The sequence below is a fragment of the Crinia signifera genome, chromosome 2 (assembly GCF_055691185.1).
Source record: "Crinia signifera chromosome 2, ASM5569118v1, whole genome shotgun sequence".
In the NCBI taxonomy this organism is placed as follows: Eukaryota; Metazoa; Chordata; class Amphibia; order Anura; family Myobatrachidae; genus Crinia; species Crinia signifera.
The window spans coordinates 219948643-219972995 of record NC_139218.1 but is presented as its reverse complement, the minus strand read 5'-3'; the positions used below and the strand labels follow the sequence as shown (position 1 = coordinate 219972995).

At 43.5% G+C, this 24353-nt stretch overlaps 1 protein-coding gene across 3 annotated transcripts in view; it reads left to right on the top strand.

Moving 5' to 3' along the window:
- The window catches only part of BRIP1 (BRCA1 interacting DNA helicase 1), a 274827-nt gene that overhangs the window by 175416 nt on the left and 75058 nt on the right, over nucleotides 1-24353 (top strand). For all 3 annotated transcript variants that reach the window (XM_083173748.1, XM_083173749.1, XM_083173750.1), the window contains exons 15-16: nucleotides 2208-2367; nucleotides 15460-15581. In XM_083173748.1, the coding sequence (XP_083029874.1) occupies nucleotides 2208-2367; nucleotides 15460-15581 (282 nt within the window). The remainder of the gene's footprint in view (nucleotides 1-2207; nucleotides 2368-15459; nucleotides 15582-24353) is intronic.

The window sequence follows — 24353 nt, the reverse complement described above, 5'->3', positions numbered from 1 at the left end:
AAAACTGAACGGTTAATTTGTTTCACAGCTCACTAGCATCATGGTATTAGATATCAATATTTTTATAGCCCGATTGGAGTGCTAATTTTGTAGTCTCTTTGCAAGCATAAAATTTCTGAAATGATCATTGTTGTAACAGCTTCACTGGTAGCTAAGCGAGCATGCTGTCTTTAATAGGATTTCCAGATATACTTTAATACTCTACAGTTTTGAAACATGTCTGTTAAGTTTCATTGGGTTTTGCTAAAAGAGGATTTTAGACACAGTGAAATGTGCTACTGTGGAATTGCCTTTTATTCATTGTTTTAATAATTATAGACCTAAGTCTCTTACCCCTTAATAATAATATTTGTGAGGTGTAACAAATCTTTCACCTTTGGATACCATGTTGATGGAAATTTTCAAGAAATATACACATACTGCTCTCAAACATCTATATTATTATTATTATTATTATTATTATTATTATTAACAGTTTCTTATGTAGCGCACACATATTCCGCAGCACTTTACAGAGAGAATATTTGACCATTCACATCCGTCCCTGCCCCAGTGGAGCTTAGGAAAGGGATCTAGGAGTCACTATTTCAAGTGACTTAAAGGCAGGGAGGCAATGTAACAAAGCAATGAGGAAGGCTAGTCAGATGCTTGGATGCATAGGGAGAGGAATCAGTAGCAGAAAAAAAGACGTAATAATGCCACTTTATAGGTCATTGGTACGACCTCATCTGGAATACTGTGTCCAGTTCTGGAGACCATATCTTCAGAAGGATATAAATACATTGGAGAGTGTACAAAGAAGGGCAACTAAAATGGTGCATGGCCTACATCACAAAACTTACCTGGATAGACTAAAGATCTAAACATGTATAGTTTGGAGCAGAGAAGGGAAAGGGGGGACATGATCGAAATCTTCAAATATATCAAGGGTTTTAACATAGTACAGGAGGGAAATTTTCTTCAAAGGAAAAGAAGTAATAAAACACGAGGACATGCACTGAAACTGGAGGGAGGTAGGTTCAGGGGAAATGTTAGAAAGAATTACTTCACAGAAAGGGTAGTGGATAAGTGGAATAGCCTCCCATCATAGGTGGTAGAGGCTAAGACTGTAAGACAATTTAAACATGCTTGGGATAGGCATATGAATATCCTTACAAAGAAATAAGGATTAAAAAGGGTTGAGTTTACCTGAAGGGTAAAAAAAGGGGCAGACTAGATGGGCCAAATGGTTCTTATCTGCCGTCAAATTCTATGTTTCTATATATACTGTATGTCTAGTGTCAGTAAGTCTCCTAAACACTGCCATCTGCTGGCAGAGAGTGAAACTACATCTCTTACTCGCATACACACAGAAGGTAGCAGACTAGCTTTCGAAGCTTTTGCTTTGAGCAGGCTTACTAGTTATATGATATTCATCTCAAACATCAAATTAAATTCTCTGCTGCTGTGTTAAATAGTTATATACTCCATCCTTTATAGACTAAGGGGTGGATCCTATTGTGTGCGGAAGATTCACAAGTATAAATTATCACGGCACCGGGCGCACTTTATAGTGGGCTAAATTTGCGTAAAAGTGCTTGCACCTCCATAGGGGTGCGAGTAATTTTCAGCAAATTCGGCCAGCGAATTGTGCGAGATCGGGCTGAATCGGGTGCCGTTTCCAGCATTTAAACACATTAAAATGCCACCTCGCACCCTTCGGACCTAATAGGATGGACCCCATAGATGAATCATAACCCATATATTTAGGACATTGGGCCTGATTCAGTGTTATACATATTCCCAGTGGTTTGCATATAACTGTAATGTTTGGTGATTAGGGCATGGGAAAGTAAAACAAAAATGGCTCTATATTGCAAAAGTCTGATCAGGAAGTTGCACCTTATCTGCAACACATCCGACCTCTCCATCCCTGCTAAATGACCCTGCCACAACTATAATTTAAGAAGGCCATTACCATGGGGCTGCTGGTTGTCTAGTTTAGGAAGACTATCTTGATAAAATGTACTTTTCTTTTTTACTTTTGAATTACCATATAGGTGAGCGTTTTGCTTACTATTTTGACATATCATACAAGTACTAACACAATGCTAGTAACAAATTGATGCAAAGATGCAGCATGCACGTTAAGTGCTATAAAGTTAAAGGATGACCACATTGTTAATTTAAACCTCACTGAGCATTTCCTTCATTTTCAATCTTTTCAGATGCTGGAGAAATTAAAAGACAGATGGATTCATACAGGTTTGTGGGAGAATTTAGGAAGGATTAAGACAGTCATTAAAGAGCCACAAGGAGGAGATAAGAGCGACTTTGATAAATTGCTGCAGATGTATTATGATGCAATACGTTATAAGGGAGAGAAAGGTAAGCGTAACAAAGCAATGCAGCTCATATATACTGTATATATTTTGTATATTCCAGTAAACCTGTTATAGTGTAATCTGGATACATGAGCGACTGCAGGCATAAGTAAGAGTTATTCAATGGAAATTGTATTAATAGAAAATGGTATAATTTATCATATAAAAACTGAACTTATTTTATATAGTATCAAATTTTTTATCATAGGCCTTTAGGCCTTTACTGTATAATTGTCCTCAGTCACTTCTGCATATTTCTTCACAAGAGCTAAAAAAATATAATCCTGTTTCTAATTTTAATGTGGTTTGAGGATTCATTTTAAAGTCGCTTGTTTCTTCTATGACTTTATGCTTTAGTGCAAATGTTTTTGTTTTTCATTTTTTTTTTTAAGCTACTAGTTATTTTACCTAACCTGTAACAACATATTCATTTTCATCATTACTATTTATATTCTTGGCAAATACCTTTTTATTATGGGGTGGAGCGTAAGTTCGTCCCAGTTGCCTGGAGGCAAGATAAATATTGGTGCCCACCCCCACACACTTCACCTTATATAAATATATGTATGCATATTGTCAGAATCCGAACCAACTCTATTGGCCATGTGTGCTTGCGCACACTAGGAATTTTTTGTGGATTACAGTGCAGCATCGAGCAGGGATGGGGGGTGGGCATTACATCCATTTGTTAAGACATCATTGCGGATAACACATACCTGCCAAGCTGCACAGCACCTAGGCAGCCATCAGCGGCACCACTGGTCGTTGCAGCAGCCAGGTAGGTAACAATATAAGCAGGAACAGTACAGTTATCACACAGGGAACATACATACGCCGCCAAGCTGCACAGCGCCTAGGCAGCCTTCAGTGGCGCTACTGGTCGTTGCAGCAGCCAGGTAGGTAACAGTATGAGCAGGGACAGTACAGTTATCACACAGGAAACACATACCTGCCGATCTGCACAGCGCCTAGGAAGCCATCAGTGGCGCCACTGGTCGTTGCAGCAGCCAGGTAGGCAACAGTATGAGCAAGAACAGCACAGATTATAGTTATCACATGGGAGACAGGGGGTTACATAAGGCTGAGTGCACAGTGTTCCTAGGCAGCCATTTGCGGCACCATCTTCCTGTAGGGAAGGCCAAATGGAGAGTCAATGAGGCTGGGGGAGAGTCAATGGTGCCAGGGGGGTGCTGCTACCGCTGTGTGGCCCGCTGGTGGGGGGGGGGGTGATCCTACCGGTCCCTGGGTCGTGCCGGTGTGATGCAGGTTCTGCCAGGATCCACAGACTGTTCCACCTCTGCTGTCACATTGCCTCCAGGACAGGCAATGACATCACTGGGATCCCCAGGCTGAGCCGCTGCCCCATCCCATAAGCGCCGCCGCGACATTCAGTGTGACCCACAGATGCTCCATCACTTCCGGGCCAGGCCGGACTCCATGGCCGCCGGAACTTCCTCTCCCTGCTGCCATCTCTCCAGCCGCCGCTACTTTACCACTGCTGGGCGCAGGGCACACTCTCCAGCGGGACCTCCAGGCTGACCCGCAGCAGCCCAGTCCTGCAGGCCGACCAGCAGCCGATGCTCCCCCACGCCAGGCGTCTCCGCATCTAGGGGCCCCTGCATCTGTGACATCTATAGTCCTGCTAGGAGGGCGAAGCCAGCCACAGAAGCGATATCATTGACTTAAAATTAACTGATTCTAACTTGCATAGACAGAGAGCAGGAGCCCAGTGTCACGATCCGAGCTGTCAGACAGACTTTCTTACCGGCTAAGTGCCTCCGCAGGTTCAGCTTGCGGTCCAAGTGTCATCCCTGCCGGCGTCCTGTCTGCCGTGCGCCATCACCGCTGCCATCCTCCAGTCCTCTCAGCGCTGCTGAGTCCGCGGCTGCGCGGCGCGCCGCTCTCCTTATCCCCAGTGACAGTACTCAGTGCACGGCAATCCGTCTGTCCGCCGCCATTGCTCCCAGTAACAAGCATGGCGTGCACAAACACACTTTCCCGCCATAGCAGACATGGGGGCTGCCATGTTCTTCCCAGTCACATGTTTGCTCTGTCCAATCCTGATGGTTCTGATCTCCCAGTCATACCTGCCCGGCCAATCCTGGCCACTCAGTGGGTATAAGTATGCTGGGAGCTCTCAGAACCATTGCTAGTGCTTCAGTTGTCTCCAGTGTATGGTCAGCTGTCCTTGCCTCCGTGCAAGTGTATTTCCTGCTAGTGTTGTCTTCTCTGCTGCAGTGTATTCCAGGCATTCCATCTCCTGTGAAGTCCAGGTTATTCCATCACCTGTGTTCCTGCTTCGACATCCCAGCGATCAAGCCTAGCTCCGGGACTCTGGTCCTTCCGATGTTCCAACATCGCCCACCATCGATGCTCCGACATCATCTGTAAGTCCGATACTCCGGATCTCCAGCTTCCAAGCTTCCGTCCGTCATTCCGGACCCACAGTCTCCTATCCGATGTTCCATCATCGCTCACCATCGATGTTCCATCATCGTCCATAAGTCTGATACTCCGGATCTCCATCCTCCAGTTCCCGTCCGTCATCCCGGACCCACAGTCTACCATTCAGTATCCGATGTTCCACCATCGAATCCACATCATCCATCTGTAAAGTATTGCTATCTGTACAGACTGTATAACATCTCCTGCATACTTTACTGCCTGTTTATATATACAACCATCTGCTAAATAAAACTCGGTTGTATTTTACCACTGACTATTTATTGGCTTCGGGTGCACTGTCGCGCATCCCATGCGCAAGGGTCCTCTCCAACCTCCCCGGTTCAGGTACCGGTCCAGGTCCCCAGCAGAGGTCTCAGTCTCGTCGACTCAGACCCCTGGTGTGACAGTAAGCACTAGCCAAATGGATCCAGCCGCAAGCTAAGCATCACCATCCAGCCCTGTACAGCAACTGGCTGTTCGCTTGGATCAGCAAGAGGCTGCGCAGAGCCAAGTGATTCATTGTCTGCAAGATCTGTCTTCCCGGCTGGATAAACTACAGACCACTCTCAGTGGCCCTGAGCCTGTCAGTGAACTTCCAAGTCCAGTTCATCCTCCTGTAATGGCTGCTGCACCTCGCCTTCATCTGTCTGTCCCCACTAAGTATGATGGGAACCCCAAAACCTGCCGAGGTTTTCTCAATCAGTGTGAGATTCACTTTGAGCTGCAACCCAGCAACTTCCCTACTGAAAGGGTCAAGATCGCCTACATCATCTCCCTCCTGTGTGAAGCAGCGTTAGAATGGGCGTCCCCTTTATGGGAAAGATCTGATGCCATCTTGTCTAACTACAAGGACTTTGTGTCAACATTCCGGCGTATCTTCGATGAGCCTGGGCGATCAGCATCCGCCTCCACTGAACTCCTCCGTCTCAGACAGGGATCCCGCTCCGTCGGGCAATATCTGGTCCAATTCCAGATTCTGGCGTCTGAACTCTCCTGGTGTGATGGGGCCTTATACGCAGCTTTCTGGCATGGTCTATCCGACCGTATTAAGGATGAACTCGCTACCAGAGACTTACCCTCCGGTCTAAGTGACCTTATATCGTTATGTATCAAAGTAGACCTACGCTTCCGAGAAAGGGCTGTAGAACGTCACAAGAGCGCTCCAGTTAAAGTGCCAACTCCTCCGCCTTCTTTACCTACTGCTCCAGCGGTCCATTCCAAAGAAGAACCAATGGAGATAAACCGCTTTCGTTTGTCTCCAGGAGAACGTCGACGTCGTCGGTTGGCATAGCTCTGTCTGTATTGTGCCGATCCTGCACATCAAATTTCTGCATGCCCAAAGCGTCAGGAAAACTCCTCCTCCTAGCCCGTCAAGGAGAGGGTAGGCTAGGAGTAATTAAGTCCTCTCCATCAGCAACTGATTGCGTCCTTCCAGTTTCCCTACAAGTTGGTCAGCATTTCAAGACTGTCTCCGCACTTCTTGATTCCGGTGCCGCTGGCAACTTCGTCACTGCAGAACTGGTCCGCAAGTGGGGGTTGCCCACAGAAAGTCTTTCCAAGACTGTCTTCCTTACTGCTGTGGATGGCAGTAGGATTCCTGATGCGACAGTCTCCCGCAGAACTTTGCCACTTACAGTGAAAGTGGGAGTCCTGCACACTGAACTTTTGTCCTTCCTGGTTTTACCACGAGCCACTCATGCTCTGGTTCTGGGTTTACCCTGGCTCCGTCTTCACAATCCTCGCCTTGATTGGAAGACATCCGAAATCCTTTCCTGGGATCCTTCCTGCTCCGGTACCTGTCTCCAAAAGGTACTCCCAGCTCGTCATTCTTCAGCCGATGCAGCAGACCTTCCGCCTCTTCCCTACCAAGAGTACTCAGATGTATTCAGCAAGTCTGGCGCTGATATTCTACCTCCTCACAGACCGTGGGATTGCCCTATCGACCTTATCCCAGGCAAAGAACCACCCAGAGGTAGAACCTATCCTCTCTCTCTTCCAGAGACTCAAGCCATGACCGACTACATCAAGGAAAATCTGGCAAAGGGATTCATCCGTCCTTCGACTTCTCCTGCTGGCACAGGATTCTTCTTCGTAAAGAAGAAGGATGGAGGCCTACGCCCCTGCATTGATTATCGCGGCCTCAATGACATCACAGTAAAGAACCGATATCCGTTGCCCCTCATCACCGAGCTGTTTGACCGTGTCAGCGGTGCAACCATCTTCACGAAACTCGACCTGAGGGGCGCATATAATCTCATCCGCATACGAGAGGGCGACGAGTGGAAGACGGCGTTTAATACCAGAGACGGCCACTATGAGTACCTCGTCATGCCCTTCGGGCTCAGCAATGCCCCAGCCGTGTTCCAGCACTATGTCAATGAGATTTTTCGGGACATTCTGTATCGACATGTAGTCGTATATCTCGATGACATTTTAATCTACGCCAATAACATCACAGAACATCGTTATTGGGTCAAAGAGGTCCTGTCCCGGCTGCGAGCTAATCATCTCTACTGCAAACTGGAGAAGTGTGTCTTCGAGGTGAAGTCTATACCCTTCCTAGGGTACATTGTCTCCGGTTCTGGTCTCCAAATGGACCCAGGAAAACTGCAGGCCATCCAAGATTGGCCAATTCCCTCTTCGCTGAAAGGTATTCAACGTTTCCTGGGTTTTGCCAATTATTACAGAAAATTCATCCATAATTTCTCTTCTATTGTGGCACCCATCACTGCCCTAACGAAAAAAGGGTGTAATCCAGCGAAGTGGCCGGCAAAAGCCATCGAAGCCTTCCATCTGTTGAAGCAGAGGTTCACTTCAGCTCCTGTCTTAAGACAACCTGATACCACCTTGCCCTTTATTCTCGAGGTTGACGCCTCCTCCGTGGGTGTTGGGGCAGTCCTCTCGCAGAAAGCGCCCGATGGACGTCTTCATCCCTGTGGGTTTTACTCTCGTAAGTTCCTGCCTGCAGAGCGTAACTATGCCATCGGCGATCAAGAGCTCCTCGCCATCAAGTTGGCATTAGAAGAATGGAGATATCTTCTAGAGGGCGCTGTCCATGAGATCACAATTATCACAGACCACAAGAATCTTCTGTATCTCAAGTCTGCTCAATGTTTAAATCCCCGTCAAGCCAGATGGACACTTTTCTTTTCCAGGTTCCGATTCAAGCTGTCATTCTGTCCAGGGACACAAAATCGAAAAGCTGATGACCTTTCCCGCTCATGGGAGCAAGATAGTGAGTTAAAGTCCACACATCAACATTTCATTATTGATCCAGTGGCCTTCTCCGCAACAGGAGTTTCAAATCTCACGCCCCCTACAGGGAAAAGATATGTAAAGCCAGCTCTAAGGAAGAAGTTGCTTTGTTGGGCGCATTCTTCAAAATTCGCTGGTCATGCAGGCATTCAGAAAACTTACGAGTTTATCACCAGGTCCTACTGGTGGCCGTCCCTCAAACAGGATGTACAGGACTTTGTCTCCTCTTGTGCTAAATGTGCTCAGCACAAGACCAGTCGTCAGTCTCCTCCTGGGCAATTGATGCCACTGTCAGTGCCACATCGTCCTTGGACGCATATATCTATGGACTTTGTAACTGATCTTCCAGAGTCTGACAAGTTCACCACCATCTGGGTGATTGTTGATCGGTTCACCAAGATGGCTCACTTCGTTCCCCTCACCGGTCTTCCGTCAGCTTCCAAGCTGTCCCAGCTCTTCATCAAAGAGATATTCAAGCTTCATGGGCTGCCTCTTGAAATCATCTCCGATAGAGGAGTCCAATTCGTAGCCAAATTCTGGCGAAGCCTGTGCTCCCTGCTTCAAATCAAGCTAAAGTTCTCCACAGCCTATCACCCTCAAACAAATGGCCAAACGGAGAGGGTGAATCAGGACCTTGAAGCATTTCTCCGCACATATGTCTCTTCCTCCCAAGATGACTGGGCTCAACTTCTTCCATGGGCAGAATTCTGCCATAATAACCAATATCATTCTTCATCAAATGTCACTCCATTTCTTGCCAACTATGGGTTTCATCCTCGAGATCCTGACTTCACTCTGCAACCTGTGTCCTCTGTTCCAGCGGTCGACACGACCATCCGGCAATTCATTAAATCCTGGAAGCTCATTCGTTCTTCACTCCTGAAAGCTTCAAGCAGGTACAAAAAATTTGCCGACAGGAAACGCAGAGCTGTGCCAGCCCTCCGTCCAGGAGATCGTGTCTGGTTGTCAACCAAGAATCTTCGTTTGAGAGTGCCATCTATGAAGTTCGCTCCCCGATATATTGGTCCATTCCCAGTTGAGCGAGTCGTCAATCCTGTGGCTTACAAGCTCAAGTTGCCGCCTTATTTGAAAGTGCCAGCTACATTCCACATTTCGCTGCTCAAGCCGCTGGTTCTGAATCACTTTCATTCCAAGCTCCCCAAGGCTCCTAAGGTTGGCACCCAACGTGGAACAGAATATGAGGTCAGTAAAATCTTGGACTCTCGCATCCGATATGGTCGTCTGCAGTATTTGATCGATTGGAAGGGCTACGGCCCCGAAGAACGATCATGGACCAATGCCATCGATGTCCATGCTCCCAGACTCATCCGGGCGTTCCACTCCAAGTTTCCCCGCAAGCCTAAAAGGTGTCCTGGGGCCACCCTTAAAGGGGGGGGTGCTGTCACGATCCGAGCTGTCAGACAGACTTTCTTACCGGCTAAGTGCCTCCGCAGGTTCAGCTTGCGGTCCAAGTGTCATCCCTGCCGGCGTCCTGTCTGCCGTGCGCCATCACCGCTGCCATCCTCCAGTCCTCTCAGCGCTGCTGAGTCTACGGCTGCGCGGCGCGCCGCTCTCCTTATCCCCAGTGACAGTACTCAGTGCACGGCAATCCGTCTGTCCGCCGCCATTGCTCCCAGTAACAAGCATGGCGTGCACAAACACACTTTCCCGCCATAGCAGACATGGGGGCTGCCATGTTCTTCCCAGTCACATGTTTGCTCTGTCCAATCCTGAAGGTTCTGATCTCCCAGTCATACCTGCCCGGCCAATCCTGGCCACTCAGTGAGTATAAGTATGCTGGGAGCTCTCAGAACCATTGCTAGTGCTTCAGTTGTCTCCAGTGTATGGTCAGCTGTCCTTGCCTCCGTGCAAGTGTATTTCCTGCTAGTGTTGTCTTCTCTGCTGCAGTGTATTCCAGGCATTCCATCTCCTGTGAAGTCCAGGTTATTCCATCACCTGTGTTCCTGCTTCGACATCCCAGCGATCAAGCCTAGCTCCGGGACTCTGGTCCTTCCGATGTTCCAACATCGCCCACCACCGATGCTCCGACATCATCTGTAAGTCCGATACTCCGGATCTCCAGCTTCCAAGCTTCCGTCCGTCATTCCGGACCCACAGTCTCCTATCCGATGTTCCATCATCGCTCACCATCGATGTTCCATCATTGTCCATAAGTCCGATACTCCGGATCTCCATCCTCCAGTTCCCGTCCGTCATCCCGGACCCACAGTCTACCATTCAGTATCCAATGTTCCACCATCGATTCCACATCATCCATCTGTAAAGTATTGCTATCTGTACAGACTGTATAACATCTCCTGCATACTTTACTGCCTGTTTATATATACAACCATCTGCTAAATAAAACTCGGTTGTATTTTACCACTGACTATTTATTGGCTTCGGGTGCACTGTCGCGCATCCCATGCGCAAGGGTCCTCTCCAACCTCCCCGGTTCAGGTACCGGTCCAGGTCCCCAGCAGAGGTCTCAGTCTCGTCGACTCAGACCCCTGGTGTGACACCCAGCGACAGGACTCAATTGCCTCCCAATTTTTTTTTTTTAAATATATATATTTTATTGAGCCTCAATAAGTAGAAGCAATACATCAAACAGAGGATGATGATATATATACTATGTAATAAAATAAATTTAATAGTTATCGCCTATCCAAATAAAACAGGGACGGGAGGTACTTTCCCCAGCTCCCAAGAAATGAGGAGAAAATATCTCTAAATGGATAAAAATGAGTAAAATATAATACTCAGCATGAGCATATAAACACTATAGTGTTAAAATACAAATGAAAACATAACAATAAAATAGATGAAAAACACCCGACAACCGGCCCGGGCACCCGGCCCATCCATGGACAGAACCAGCCAATCAGCAGGAATTAGGTAAAGGGAAGACAGAGAGTATGGAGTAGGTAAGGAAAATTAAGGAAAGAGACAAATTGTAGGCTGAATATAAAGTTTAGCTTGGAAATCAAATTATATAGTAATAGGAGGAGTGTTTTGTAGGAGTTGAAGGGAGTACCACAATGTATTTTGGAAGCAACACCGAATCGCCAGATTAGTATAAGAGGGTAGAGTCTGAATAAAATTTTCCCAGCAATTAAATAACTTTGGAGTCAATAATTCTTTATGGAGTGAGGACTCCAACCAATCCATGGTGAATAAAAAGAGAAGTCTTGAGGTCACCATGTCTAAAGAAGGGGCTAGGGTCTGTATCCATTGCTGTAGAATGGCTTTTTTAACTACTGCTGAAAGAAGTATAATAAGCTTTTTGGCGTATTTAGGGATATTGGATATTGGGTTGGTCTGCGATGTAACCAAATAGTGCCCATGAGTCAGTACATTGGAATGATAACCGCAGAGTGATCGTGGCATAATTGTGTAATGTTTGCCAGAAGGCGTGTATGTGTGGACATTGTCAGAGGCAGTGGAAAAGATCTGTGTCTGTTATGACATTTGGAACGGTCAGATCTCTCCGCCGTGCCCATCAAATAGCAGCGATTAGGTGAAAAATAAACTCTATGGAATATTTTATAAAGCATTTCCTGATAGGAACTAGCTGGGATAAGTTTGAGGTTAATTAAAAAGATATCTAAGATTCAGAGTCAAGTGAGGGGATGTGTGATGTCCATTTCGCAAGTGCTGGGAGTTCAGTGTCAGGGTCTAATTCTGGGAGAATGCGAGCATATATAGTGGAGATAGAGTGTGTTTTAGTAGGATTACCAAATCAAGAGGGTTCGTAATATCCTGGGGACGTAATTTAGCTAAGATTGATTACAGATAATGGGTAGCTTGAAAACAATGGAAAGCGTGGCTAGGAGGGAGATTAGAATGTTGCATAGCTTCATCAAATGTGAGTGGGACATTAGAAGTGTTAAGCAAGTGTCGTAAACATAGGATTCCACGCCGCAAAAGGCGGGCCAGCTTTACCATCTTGGAACTCCAGGTTTCCTACTTAGGAGAGGGATAAGGAATGGAAATTTTGCAAATGAAGGGATTTTCTTGCATGTTGCCAAGCGTATATAGTAGAGGACAGTAAAGGATTATCAAATTGAGGTAGTTTTACATGCATGTAAAAGGAAGATGAGAGAGAGAGAGGGGGGCACATAGCTGTGAATCTAGGGCAGCGTCAGTGAAAACAGTGGAATGGTTGACCCAGTCTACCGCAAAGCGGAGAATACAGGCTAGGTTGTAATACCTCCCAAATGAATGCCTCTGGGAGAGTGGGGAAGAGTATTGTTAATGATTAAATTTAAACAAATCTTTAGTCAAATATAATGTTTTTAATATATACTGAGGAGTATTCAATGTTGGCACTATTTACGACAGGGGAAATAGCTCCTGGCAGCTATTCAATGCTGCCGTTTTTGACAGCGTTAAAGGAAGATTTGACTTTAAAACAAGTCGGATCTGTTTTGTTAGAAACAGCTGTGGACTGTCGAATTCACGTCCATTTTACGACAATCCGTGGCCATTTTTGCCGACTCGCCCTTTTTTTGCCACCTCGACAGGTGGAACATTGAATTCTGCCTGTTAAGTCTCTGTCGAGCAGAGTGAAAAATGGGACAGAATTCCAACTGCCAGAACCTTCTGATAGTCGGAACCCAAGATTGAATACCCCTTTGTATCAAACTGAACACACAACACTTATATTAATATTTTTTTCTTCAATTACCAACACAAAAACTATTTTGCAGACCAAATACTACTGGGCTAACAATTGAAGAAATACATAGAATTAATAAAAGCTTTAGTGTTTGGTTGTCCCTTATTCCGCTATAATAACTACATTTAGATTTAATGTTATTTACCAAGTTCCATATGGTTTCAGAAAGCATTTGGTATCAGAATTCACAAGTAATAGTTTTCAGTTTACATTGGGAAATTATGGGGTTACTATCCTTTTTTTAACCATCTCATTCTGTAAGTGCTGAACTGGATTAAGATCAGGCTGATAGTCTTTTTATTTTGCCATGTGTGCTGTGTTCTTGGGATCATTGAATAGAACAAAAAAGCCATATTCTTTTCAGTTGTGCTTTTTTCAATTTTTTTGTCATAATTCCCTCAATCTGCTCATTTCAGCAAAGTATTTTTTTTGGGGGGGGGGGTGTTATTTTCAGAAGGAACAATTTTGTGAAGGACGCTATTCACTGTTTTATTCTGATGTGGCATTTATTGTTCATATGTCTGTCTGTATGGCTGATTTGCATCTGACAACTTTTGCCTCTTCCTCAGATTAAAGCATTTCCCAATATTGTCAGCAATAGGCTTACACATTTTAAGATACAGTAGTGGGAGCAAAAACACAGATTTGAAATAGAAACAGGACCTTTGCTAAAACCAGGTATCCAATTATCGGCAAAAAGTCTCCTTAAGTTTTATAACAAATGTTGATTTTGCCTAATTTGAGCAGGTGATAAGTAGTGCAATCCCTATTTTATGGTAAAATAAACGCGGGTATTTCATTCAGAACCTGGGGCCACAACCCAGATTGACAAATTTGGCACTCTATCATATTGACAGGCTGGTGACAAGGAAGGAATAACAAAGTGGTGACTGCTTAGCTATTACTAGTTTTGTAGTAAATGCTGATGGGTGGAGGGATGTGAAAACACATTCCCCAGTCTTTTGAAATTGAATTGACTCTGTAGCTGAAATTTTCAGCACTCAAATGGCTAGCTATGTTTAAAAATATTTTATACAACCAATATTGTTAAATGGGCGTGTCTTTTTGTCTTTTTATTAATCATATAGCATCACTATCAAGCATGCTTGTATCTATCTGTGCCTCATGTTTATTTGAGGGACTGACATTTATTGTACATTAAGCCCATACATCAGGTAGGGAAGGTGTCAGAGCAATTCCCATTGTGCCAATTGGGGCAATCTATCATATAGGTAATCCTCAATTTCAACATTTACAACCCAAAAATTGTTGAGATTGGTGAATCAGGGATTTTTAACATGCTGAATAATCACTGATAATCAATCTCTGTCCATCGACAGAACAAGGAATCGGTCTAGCAGTCCTGTCATAACGCAGCACTGTGACAATTGTTGGGCACACTCTCTACATCTGTGATGTCGTTATTTCACTACTAGGTGGTGGGGCTGCCGACAATGCAGCCAGCATCGGGAAGTAGAGCACTATATACAGCCTTGTCCCAGGCACCCTGCATGCCGCACGCAGGTGCTGTGGGGCAGTGATGGTGCCACTCACAGGGCCCTGTCCTCTTGCTGCAGCAGCACACACACACCCCCATAGAAAAAGTAACCACATTAACTTACCAACCTTCCAGTTGGGGCTTTAATACTAAGGTTTTATTATTTTCCGATTTGTTATACAGCTACCTCTGTGTTTTCTTTAGTAAAACATGTCTGGCTGAGTGGATAGAGCAATGGTGTAAATTTGGCTTTTGGGCCAAACAACCTGGTGATACAGTGCACGACTGCACAGTCATGTGATGGATGGAAAGCAATTCCAACAAGAGCTGGAAAAAAAAAAGGATGTGCAAAACTTTTCGTCCTCCACACTTTTTTATTTCTTCTTGCTCCCTCAGTCTTTCCAGCTACACAACCTACTATGGGCAGTATTCAATGAGAATAATTCTCCGTGCATGGCGAGAGATTTTTTCTCTCGCCATGCACTTGCCCTGTTCCGGAGGGCTCGCGGCCACTCCTGCTCCCACTATTCAATGTGGTTATACTCGCCGCCACTCGCGGCGAGTCTTAACCCCTGCAGTGGACGAGCATCCGCGGCAGGGAGATTAAAGTCTCCCTGGCTGCCCCAGAACATATGTGGAGGGGAGGAGGGCTCCCCAGGACCCAGGCAGCACAAGCTGCCCCCCCTATAGCCAGCGGGGGACCCAGTATTCACTGCACCCGATCGTGCATATGTAATGATCGGGTGCAGTGAATATATGAATATCTAATGAGCGGCTCGAGAGCTCTGGCCCCCTGCTGGCTGCTCTGTGTAAAAAAAATACAAAAAAAATTAAAAATTGTTGTTTTTTTTATTAAATATATATTCATGTGCTATAAGCACATGAATAAAAATAACATGCCCCTTCACAGAAAATTTTTTTACACCAAAATTAAAAAAACAAAACCTTTTTGTTTAAAAGTTCACATTCCAGTTTTCCATGAAAAGATGAAGAATTGCTACACGGAGAGACACAGCGAAAATCACTTAAAAAGACGGCGAAAATATCACATTGAATAGGGTGGTTCACTTTTGGAGAGCAAAATGCTCCTTCCAACGCGAAAATAGCACAAACTCGCCATAAAATGAGCAAATTTTTCTCATTGAATACTGGCCTATGTATGGAAGGTTGAAAGTATTATTTCATAATGCAAAAGATGTTTCTTGTCTGGGTTTCAGATGGCGCGCTCCTGATTGCAGTTTGCAGAGGCAAAGTGAGTGAAGGGCTAGACTTCTCTGATGACAATGCCCGGGCTGTTATTACAGTAGGAATTCCTTTTCCAAATGTAAAGGATCTCCAAGTAAGTTAATTTGAACTATACAGCTCATTTATTTCAAAGCACTTGCATAGGGTTGAGATCATGTGTGTGCATACTTATATTTGTGCTTCTATATGTTTCTGTGTATACGTGTGTATATGTATAAATATATATAGGCACCTTCTCATTTGTTTTTTGATTCTGCTGTAAGCCTGATGAAGGAGCGTTAGGCTCCGAAACTGTTGCACATTAAATTGATTTATTTCACCAACTGGAGTGCTGTGCGGTGCATTACTCTGCGGAGGACACACCACAAAACCTATTTAATTCCTGCAAAGGCACCCAGTCCCCCTGCACCAGTTAGCAAGAGTGCTGGATCTACAAACGTGTGTGTGTATATATATATATTATATATACTGTGTATATGTATATAAATATATATATATATATATTGTCCTGCGGCCAAGCAACTCCACCAATAAGTCCTCTAGGTCCCGGTGCAAACCATTAGCCTGTTCACAGGCATATGCAAGTCACGTCCCACTGTCAGTGCAGTGAAGGCAGCACACGGTCAGAATATAAACGATGAGGCAGGAAAAGCTTTCAGCAACGTTTCGATTTTATTTTCAAAATCGTCATCAGGCATTGTTGCCTGATGACGATTTTGAAAATAAAATCGAAACGTTGCTGAAAGCTTTTCCTGCCTCATCGTTTATATTCTGACCGTGTGCTGCCTTCACTGCACTGACAGTGGGACGTGACTTATATATATATATATATATATATATATATATATATATATATATATATATATATATATATATATATATATAGCCAACGTGGTAACCAAACGATCCAGAGACCCCAGGATACAGACCGGCACTGCAGCAATTTTCAAATAATCATTTATTCAGCTCATTTCGACTGCATGGCAGCAGTTTCATCACTGCTGCCATGCGGTTGAAACAGCTGTCAGGTGAACTATTGTCCATTTGTGCAATTATGTTTGTACAATAAAATCACTTTATTTCTTCTACTTCAAACCCGTGGTTCCAATCCTTTCCTGTAAGAGGGCGTAAGTGCATTTATATTATTTGATACGTTCCTGGCACTGGAACACAGTCTCCCATTAAGAGTGCCATCCTGTGAAACATCCTTCTACAGGTAGTTTTTAGCATTTGCATAAACATTGCTATGTTACAGTTTTTGCTAAAGCTCAAAGGTAAAAGATGATGGTGTTAGCCAAAATACATATTTTAAAAGTATACTTACCGGTGCATTGGTGTCGGGGACCCACCGCAGCTGCTTGCGTAATGGGTCCAGGGCCGCAATTACCGCCGGAGGTACATGGGCTTCGGACAGACGCTGGGTGAGAGCTGGACCAGAGTCGTGCACTGGTCCAGGAGGGAGAGTAGCTTGTCAGCATAAGCGACACTGTACACATTGAGCAGGAGGTTGAAAGGGGCGGGGCCTGGCCTCCTCTTCCTCCTTTGTCCTTAGCGCATCCAGCGTCATTACTGCCCAAGCTGTCTCTCATTCCTTGCTGTGCCTCCACCGGTCCTTCGGAACAGGACAGCAAGGGCGCCTCCACTCCTCAGTTGGTGAAGACACTGTGCTATGTGAGTGACAGGTGAAAAGCTTGGGGTTTCCCTGTTGAAATTAAATTCTATTGAATATTGGGCTTCAATCCAGGGAAAGAGAGCTCCTCTCCCCATATTGTATTCTCCTTTCTACATCCCTCTCTCATATTGTGAGATTGTGTGACATGAGAGTCTGTGTAAATTGTGTGTGAGAGTGTATATACCCACATCTACCATGACAGCAAGGGGTACTAACTCAAAGGCTGCTCAAAAGCTATTCACTTGTACTCTGTGTAAGGATCAATTTACACAGTACATCAAAGGTGTGTCCCTGTGTCAGAATTGTTACCAGGCGGCTGACATACAGAACCCACCTTCTACCCTCCTAAATGCAGAAGGGATTTACCAGTGTGCTTTCCACTCTGGCATCTGAAGTTGTAGCATCCTTCAGGGACAGGGAGATTTTGCATTCCCAGCTTTCATATTTCAGCTCTGCAGAGCCTTCCTGGGCTGTGGATCTGATTAAGTCTGTTGATTCCCTGGTTAGATCGGTTAATATACCCTTGCAAGCCTCTTTTGGCCCCCTCCTAAAAAAAGGGGTATTCCCTTGGTACTCCAGGTGGATGGTAATCTCCCTGAAGGGGAATTTAAGGATGAGCCCATCCAACCAGTTAAGGAGAAAACTCAAGAAGGGACATTAAAAAGGCTGTGGAGGCTCTACCTTTTACAGGTGAGGTGCTATTTGGTGCTGAGCTTGTCTAGCTCATTGCACAAGCCTACAGGTGGCAAGTCTACCTTCCCTCATCGGCTCCACCACATAAAAAACTTTTCCAAGGACTGTCCTTTCAGGGATCTTCATAATTCAGATGTAAATCTTTAAGCTCTTATGCCCCTCTAGAGGCTGTGTCAGAGGTTATATTGGCTCCACCCCTCCCTAACCACCGGTTCTCGCCATCAGGGCGCAAAACTGGCAGACAAAACCTTGGCATGACAGCCCCCCCCCCCCTACCTGGGGGACCCCAGAGTAGTTGACCGCCTTCTGGACTTAAGGGACAAGTGGGTTGCATCCTGCAGGGACAAATGGGTTTAGGCCATTATCTGTCAAGGTTACAAACTGGAATTTACATATCCTCCTCCTTGTCAGTTTTTCACTACATTTCTCCCACACCTGAAGGAGTATGACCAGGCCATACTCCTTCAGGTAATTCAACAGCTGTTGTCTGCCAAGAGTGATAATGCCGGTGCCTGTAGCACTTCGTACCGAAGGGTTCTATTCTCCTCTTTTTTTGTCCCAAAACCAGATGGCACAGTGTGCCCTATCTTAAATTTAAAAATTCAGTACAGATCTATCATCTACCACAAGTTCAAAATGGAGTCCCTGCACTCCGCCATTGGCAGCCTAGAGCCAGCGGAGTTTGATGTAACTTTGGACATCAAAGATGCCTATTTACATTTCCCAATTTATGAACCACACCAGCAATTTCTTCGGTTTGCAATAAAACACCAGCACTTCCAGCCTGTCATCGGCCCCTCGAGTCTTCTCCAAAATAATGGCTGTCATGATGGCCACACTTCATGCACAAGGAATCAATATTGTTCCTTATTTGGACGATCTACTGATAAAGGCCTCTTTCAGAGCCCAGCTATCCAGGATGCTCACAATACTTGTCAAGTGTTGCTCCATCATGGCTGGATTCTGAATTACCAAAAGTCTCAGCTGAATCGGCACAAAGGATCCTTTTTCTGGGTCTAATTTTAAACACGACTGTGTTTTTTTTGCCCATGGACAAGATTCTTTTCCTTCAGGACCTGACTAAAAAGGTCCTTCGTCCACGTCGTGGTTCAGTACATCTATGCATTTGCCTCCTGGGAAAAATGGTGACCACATTCAAGGATTTCCCTTTTGGCCGTCTTCATTCTCGAACGTTTCAACTCGGATTTCTGAAGCAATGATCAGGTTCGCATGCGCACATGCACAAATTGGTGATTCTGTCCCCCTGTACATGACTTTCTTTACAGTGGTGGCTCCACACCTCCAATCTCTTGAAGGGGTGTCGGTTTGGGATTTGGAACTGGACGATTGTGACTACAGACACCAGCCTCAGCCTTAAATGTAGGGTATATAGATTAATGATTGTTGTTTTTACTGTATTAACCGTTTCTTATATAGATAAGCAAATTCTGTCACACTTTACAATAGGATAATTAGAATAAAGGGTAAGATTTTGGGTATTGGTGTTTATGTTAGGGCCGTAGGTAGATGCACCGTAGGTAGATCTTGAGGACAGGTTTGGCCACCCCTGTGTTAGGGTGTTAGAATTAATTATATGGGGATAAGTGTTATGGCTGGGTTAGGGTATTGGAGTGATTGTATATGGACAGATTAACCTACCAACCAATCTGCATAAATATAAGGGTATTTGTGTGTTGCACAATTAACAGCAGCTGGCACAGGGGTAGTCACTCCACTCAAATATTTGTACTAGGAAAAAAAGGGAGTGTGCCAGCGCTGGCTGAAGATGGTTCAAATAAAAAGTTAGTTTAATAAAAAAAAAACTATTCATGAAATTAAGTTGCAACTGTATATATGATGAAATTTAGTTACCACTCCATAGTGATATGCTTTATGATTGGGTCTGGAAATTTTTGTGGTGTATGTATTATATATATATATCCCACAGAACCCTTATGTAGCTCTGTATTTTTGGAAGCACGTGGAACTCCTTGAAATTAGATCGACTTTGTCATCTGGTTAATTAGGGGCAATTAGGGGCAATGGCTTGATGTCTCAAATGCAATGTCCAGTTGTTTGCCACAGGATGGAGTCACAGCATTTTGTCAGTGAAGAGTGGTACAATCAGTTGGAGGCGTGGATGACTGCTCAGTGCGTTTGCTGGTTATTAAACTCTGGCTTGCTCAGGAGCAAATGTAATAATTATGAATGCTTAGGGCTAGTCAAGCAATAAAAGCAAGTGTGTCATTGTTTGCTTGTTTTCTGTTTGCAAATACATACCTTTCTATTTACACATCCATTTGTTACACAACCTGCAGCACCAATCTTCTGCCTTTTTATTTGCTTTGAACCCTATCAACCAGGAAATCTAGTACAATTTAAAACACTTATGTTCTTGGTGGCTTATGCCCCTTTCAGACCACACTTTTTACCCGTTATTTTGCCGCTTTTTTACCGTTTTAAAATGGTAATTTGTGCAGTCTGAAAGGTGTAGAGTTTATTTACCGGTTCTATTGAACTTGTATTTCTAAACGGTAATAAAGCAGGAGCCTACCCATTTCAGACCCTTTTTTTTTCATTCACTGTTTCTATGGGTTAAAACGGGTTCAGTGTTGCGAAGGAACAAAAACTGCATTGAAATACTGTTTAAGGACAGAAACTGCACTGAAATACCGTTTAAAGACAGGCAGTGTGAAAGGGGTTTTAGCTGGCAGAACCATTTTTAGAAACGTCTTAAAATATCTGGTCAAAGCCAGTTTTTGTGGTCACAGTAATTTATCACTTGATAAATACATATTTTTACAGAGTAACATAGTAGTTGAGGTTGTAAAAGTGACCATCTTTGTCTGCATACTGCTCTCCATCATTGGCCTCAAGCCTCTAGTAGTATGTTAGTAGTATGTAGTATGTTGATTGAGTCCTCACTACTTATATTTAAGTAGTATGTTGATTGAGTCCTCACTACTTATATTTAAGCTGTAATGTGTATTGAACTGTGGCACTCTTTATTTGTACTCTATTTTTGTTATTTATTCAATGTTATGCCAAGTTTTGTCTCCCTGTACTGTTCCTTTGTACGGCGCTGCAAAACACTTGTGGCGCCTCCAAAATAAAATTATAATAATAATAATGTAAAGAAACCCTCCCTACGCTCAGTGAGAAACTTCCTCTAAACTTAGGGAGTGACCGTGTGTCCTGTGTACAGTCCTCTGGGTAAACAGATCACCTGATAGTTCTCTGTATTGACACTTTATGCCACAGGGCTATTCCGTTAGCTTGGAAGTGTACACTTAACGTGGATTTTCTTTTTCATCTTAGCAGACATTAATGACATTGTGTCGTTTGCACGTTGTCTTATATGTACCCAGTTTAAGACATTACACCCAAGCACAAATGAAGCTCCGTTCTATCCATCATACAAGATCATCACACGTGTGGCACACTATTATATTATCCTTCTATGTCCATGTGGGTAGTTAAAAATACATTGCCTTTCAAAACAATAAATAAATTCAAAACTCGCGTCAATCCTTTTCATGACGACCTAAAGCATGTTGACCCTTTTCAAGTATCCATCTTTTAACCATCAAACTATCGACTGTATCCCCTATATTCTGTACTACGCATCATTGTTTAAGTAATGCTTTATTTCTGTTGGAAGTAAGTTTGACATTTTTAATGCTTACCTATGGATACCTGCACATAAACTAGAGATTATATTATTGTAGAATGAAAAAAAGGGACGGTTATTTAGAACGCACACTTAATGCTCAATAAAACATAACTTTTAATATGATTAAATCAAATTCCCTACTAATATTTTATTAGGGAAATAAAAGTGATATAAAGAAGTTAAAATCACACATACAAACAACACAAAAAATATATATTGTGCTCGAATTTTAAAGAGGTGTATTAAAATACTAATATATTGTTCGAAAAATGTTGTCACTTTTAGCATAACCTATGTAGCCAGGCAATTGTACCGTTATCACTTGTACATATATACTGTATGTCTTTAAACATGTACAATGTAAATAAATGTGATCGTTGGTTTTGGATGTAGTCTCAAATTATTTTAACAAGGTAGTGTAATACACCTTTGTTTCACATTGAACGGTATATAGTTGTTATAACTACAGCCGTTGATATAACTGTCTACAGTGAGTATAGTTACCCTTGCGCTGTTCTTTGCACTAGGAGTGTGATCTCCTTTAATAAGTAATTGTGGAGCACTATTGCCTCCTTCTAATTAGGATTACAGCTTCTAGAGATCATAAGGGACTATCCTCCCTGTTCTGGGGCAAGGAAGACACCTAGATAATTTAGAACTTATTCTGTGCTATATTCCTAGGGACACTCTCTAGATGTGATAGAGTTAGATCATAACAAATCCACCTTTAACACTGTTTTCCAAATAAAGCTGATGATTTATTGAAGCTCTGCTGTCTTCCAATGATCATGTAGTTTTGACTCTCACTTCAATTTATCACGTATTAATACTCTATCTCCTTTGATGTATAATGGATAGGTTTTATATTTTAATAGTCATGTGAGATATATGTTCTGATCAGCTTAGTATACATGTACCAGATACTCATACAGATTTAATTACCATCCATTAGGCACTGATATGAGGCAAATATAGTGTTCAAATGGATATCCAATTGTTCTGTGCTTTATTCACCAAATTCTCTGTGTTTTATTCACTAGAGCAGGTCAGAATCACATCTATAACAGGTCTATTATGTCCTCCTGGCCTATTATTGGCTGATATAGAAGGATATAATAGACCTGTTATAGATGTGATTCTGACCTGCTCTAGTAAATAAAACACAGAGAATTTGGTGAATGAAGCACAGAACAACTGAAAATCCATTTGATCACTGTATTTGCCTCATAATAAAATATTAGTAGGGAATTTGAATGAATCCTACTAAAAGTTATTGTTGAGCATTAAGTGTGCCTTCTAATTAAGTCCCTTTTGTCCGTTCTACAATAATATGTTCAACCCATGACTGTTGGAAACAGCTACCCCCCCCCCCCCCCCCCCCCCCCCGCTAAAACTGGTGATATTTGTTTTTGTTTTGTTTTTTTCCGGTAATTTTTTGAAAATTACAAGTTTAGAGTAAACCTTCCAATTTGTAGTGTGCAGGTCTGCTTCTGGCCCTTTAAGTAGGACAACCGAGCATAAACTAGAGATTACCTGTTTCCTTATGCTGGAGATCTAATTGACAGAATAGAGTGTTTCCGCTCTTTGTATGGTACTTGGTAAAATACATTTTAATATTCGGTTTTTATTAAGGCAAATAGTACACATAACAAAGTACACTTCACAATTTGTTACAAGGCCTTACGAAGAATTAGCATAACGTAGTAGTACACAACAATAATGGCACACATTAGAAATCTGTCATAACATACTGCAAACCTATATAGAAATGGGGATACATAATAGACGAGGACATAGACAAACAGGAACAAAAGGAAGGGGACACATGGGACCAGCACATATACCTCTAGCACAGATAAAGTTAAATAGTATGGAGATAACCACCAGTGTTATATAGAATTATAATGGAATGCCAGGAGGGAATCCCTAATCAGTAACCGAGCTAGGAGAATTTAGTAACGTGACGCCAACTGCATCTTGAGGGAGAACTGGTAGACCCTGTCTCTCTTGGTACTCGGTCCATTTAAACCACCTCAGGTAAATGGAGGACGCAGAGGAGGAGTACTTACAGCTAGCCATTTGTGAAGTTATCAATGGGGCAGAGATACAGGATTGTGTCCGACTTCCACATTTGACCAATAGCAGCTCCCTAAAGAGAGAATATCCAAAAGACCAAAATGGCCGCAAGCGGGGGCATTCCCAGAATACATGGAAAATAGAGCCAATACTACCACACTTCCTCCAGCAAAATTGGGAAGCTGAAGGCCAAATGCTATGCAGCCGTCTGGGAGTGAAATACGCCCTATGACATAGTTTATAGAACATATCTGAATGGGTTACACATTTTGAAGCCAGAAAATGATATAGAATCCCATATTTCTTCAGATAGTGTCACAAACATATCATTTTCCCACCTAACGTGTGCCAGTAGTTTTCCCTTTTTTGATTTGAGAACGTCTTATTGGTACCATTTAGAAATCCCACCTCTGTGAGGCGGCGAAGATAACCAGGAATATAATATTTTTGGAAAGGCTGTGGAGCCAGTCACGTAGTTGAAGAGATTTTGTAAAGATCCTTCTTAGGAATGCCATATGTAGACCGCAAAGGATGCTAAACCACCTGAAAAAAAAATCATTCAAGTGAGTCAGACCTTTGGGAATGCCAGGTGTCCAGTCATAAGTCTGGTATAAGGGAGGCAATGGAAGATAGAGACAGATCCGGACCATTTATGCCATATATTCAATGTATATTCAACAGCAGCTCCTGGACCCAACCAGGTCGGCATTGCCTGACGAGGAAGCCAAAGCAGGTCAGTGAGGTGAAAATCA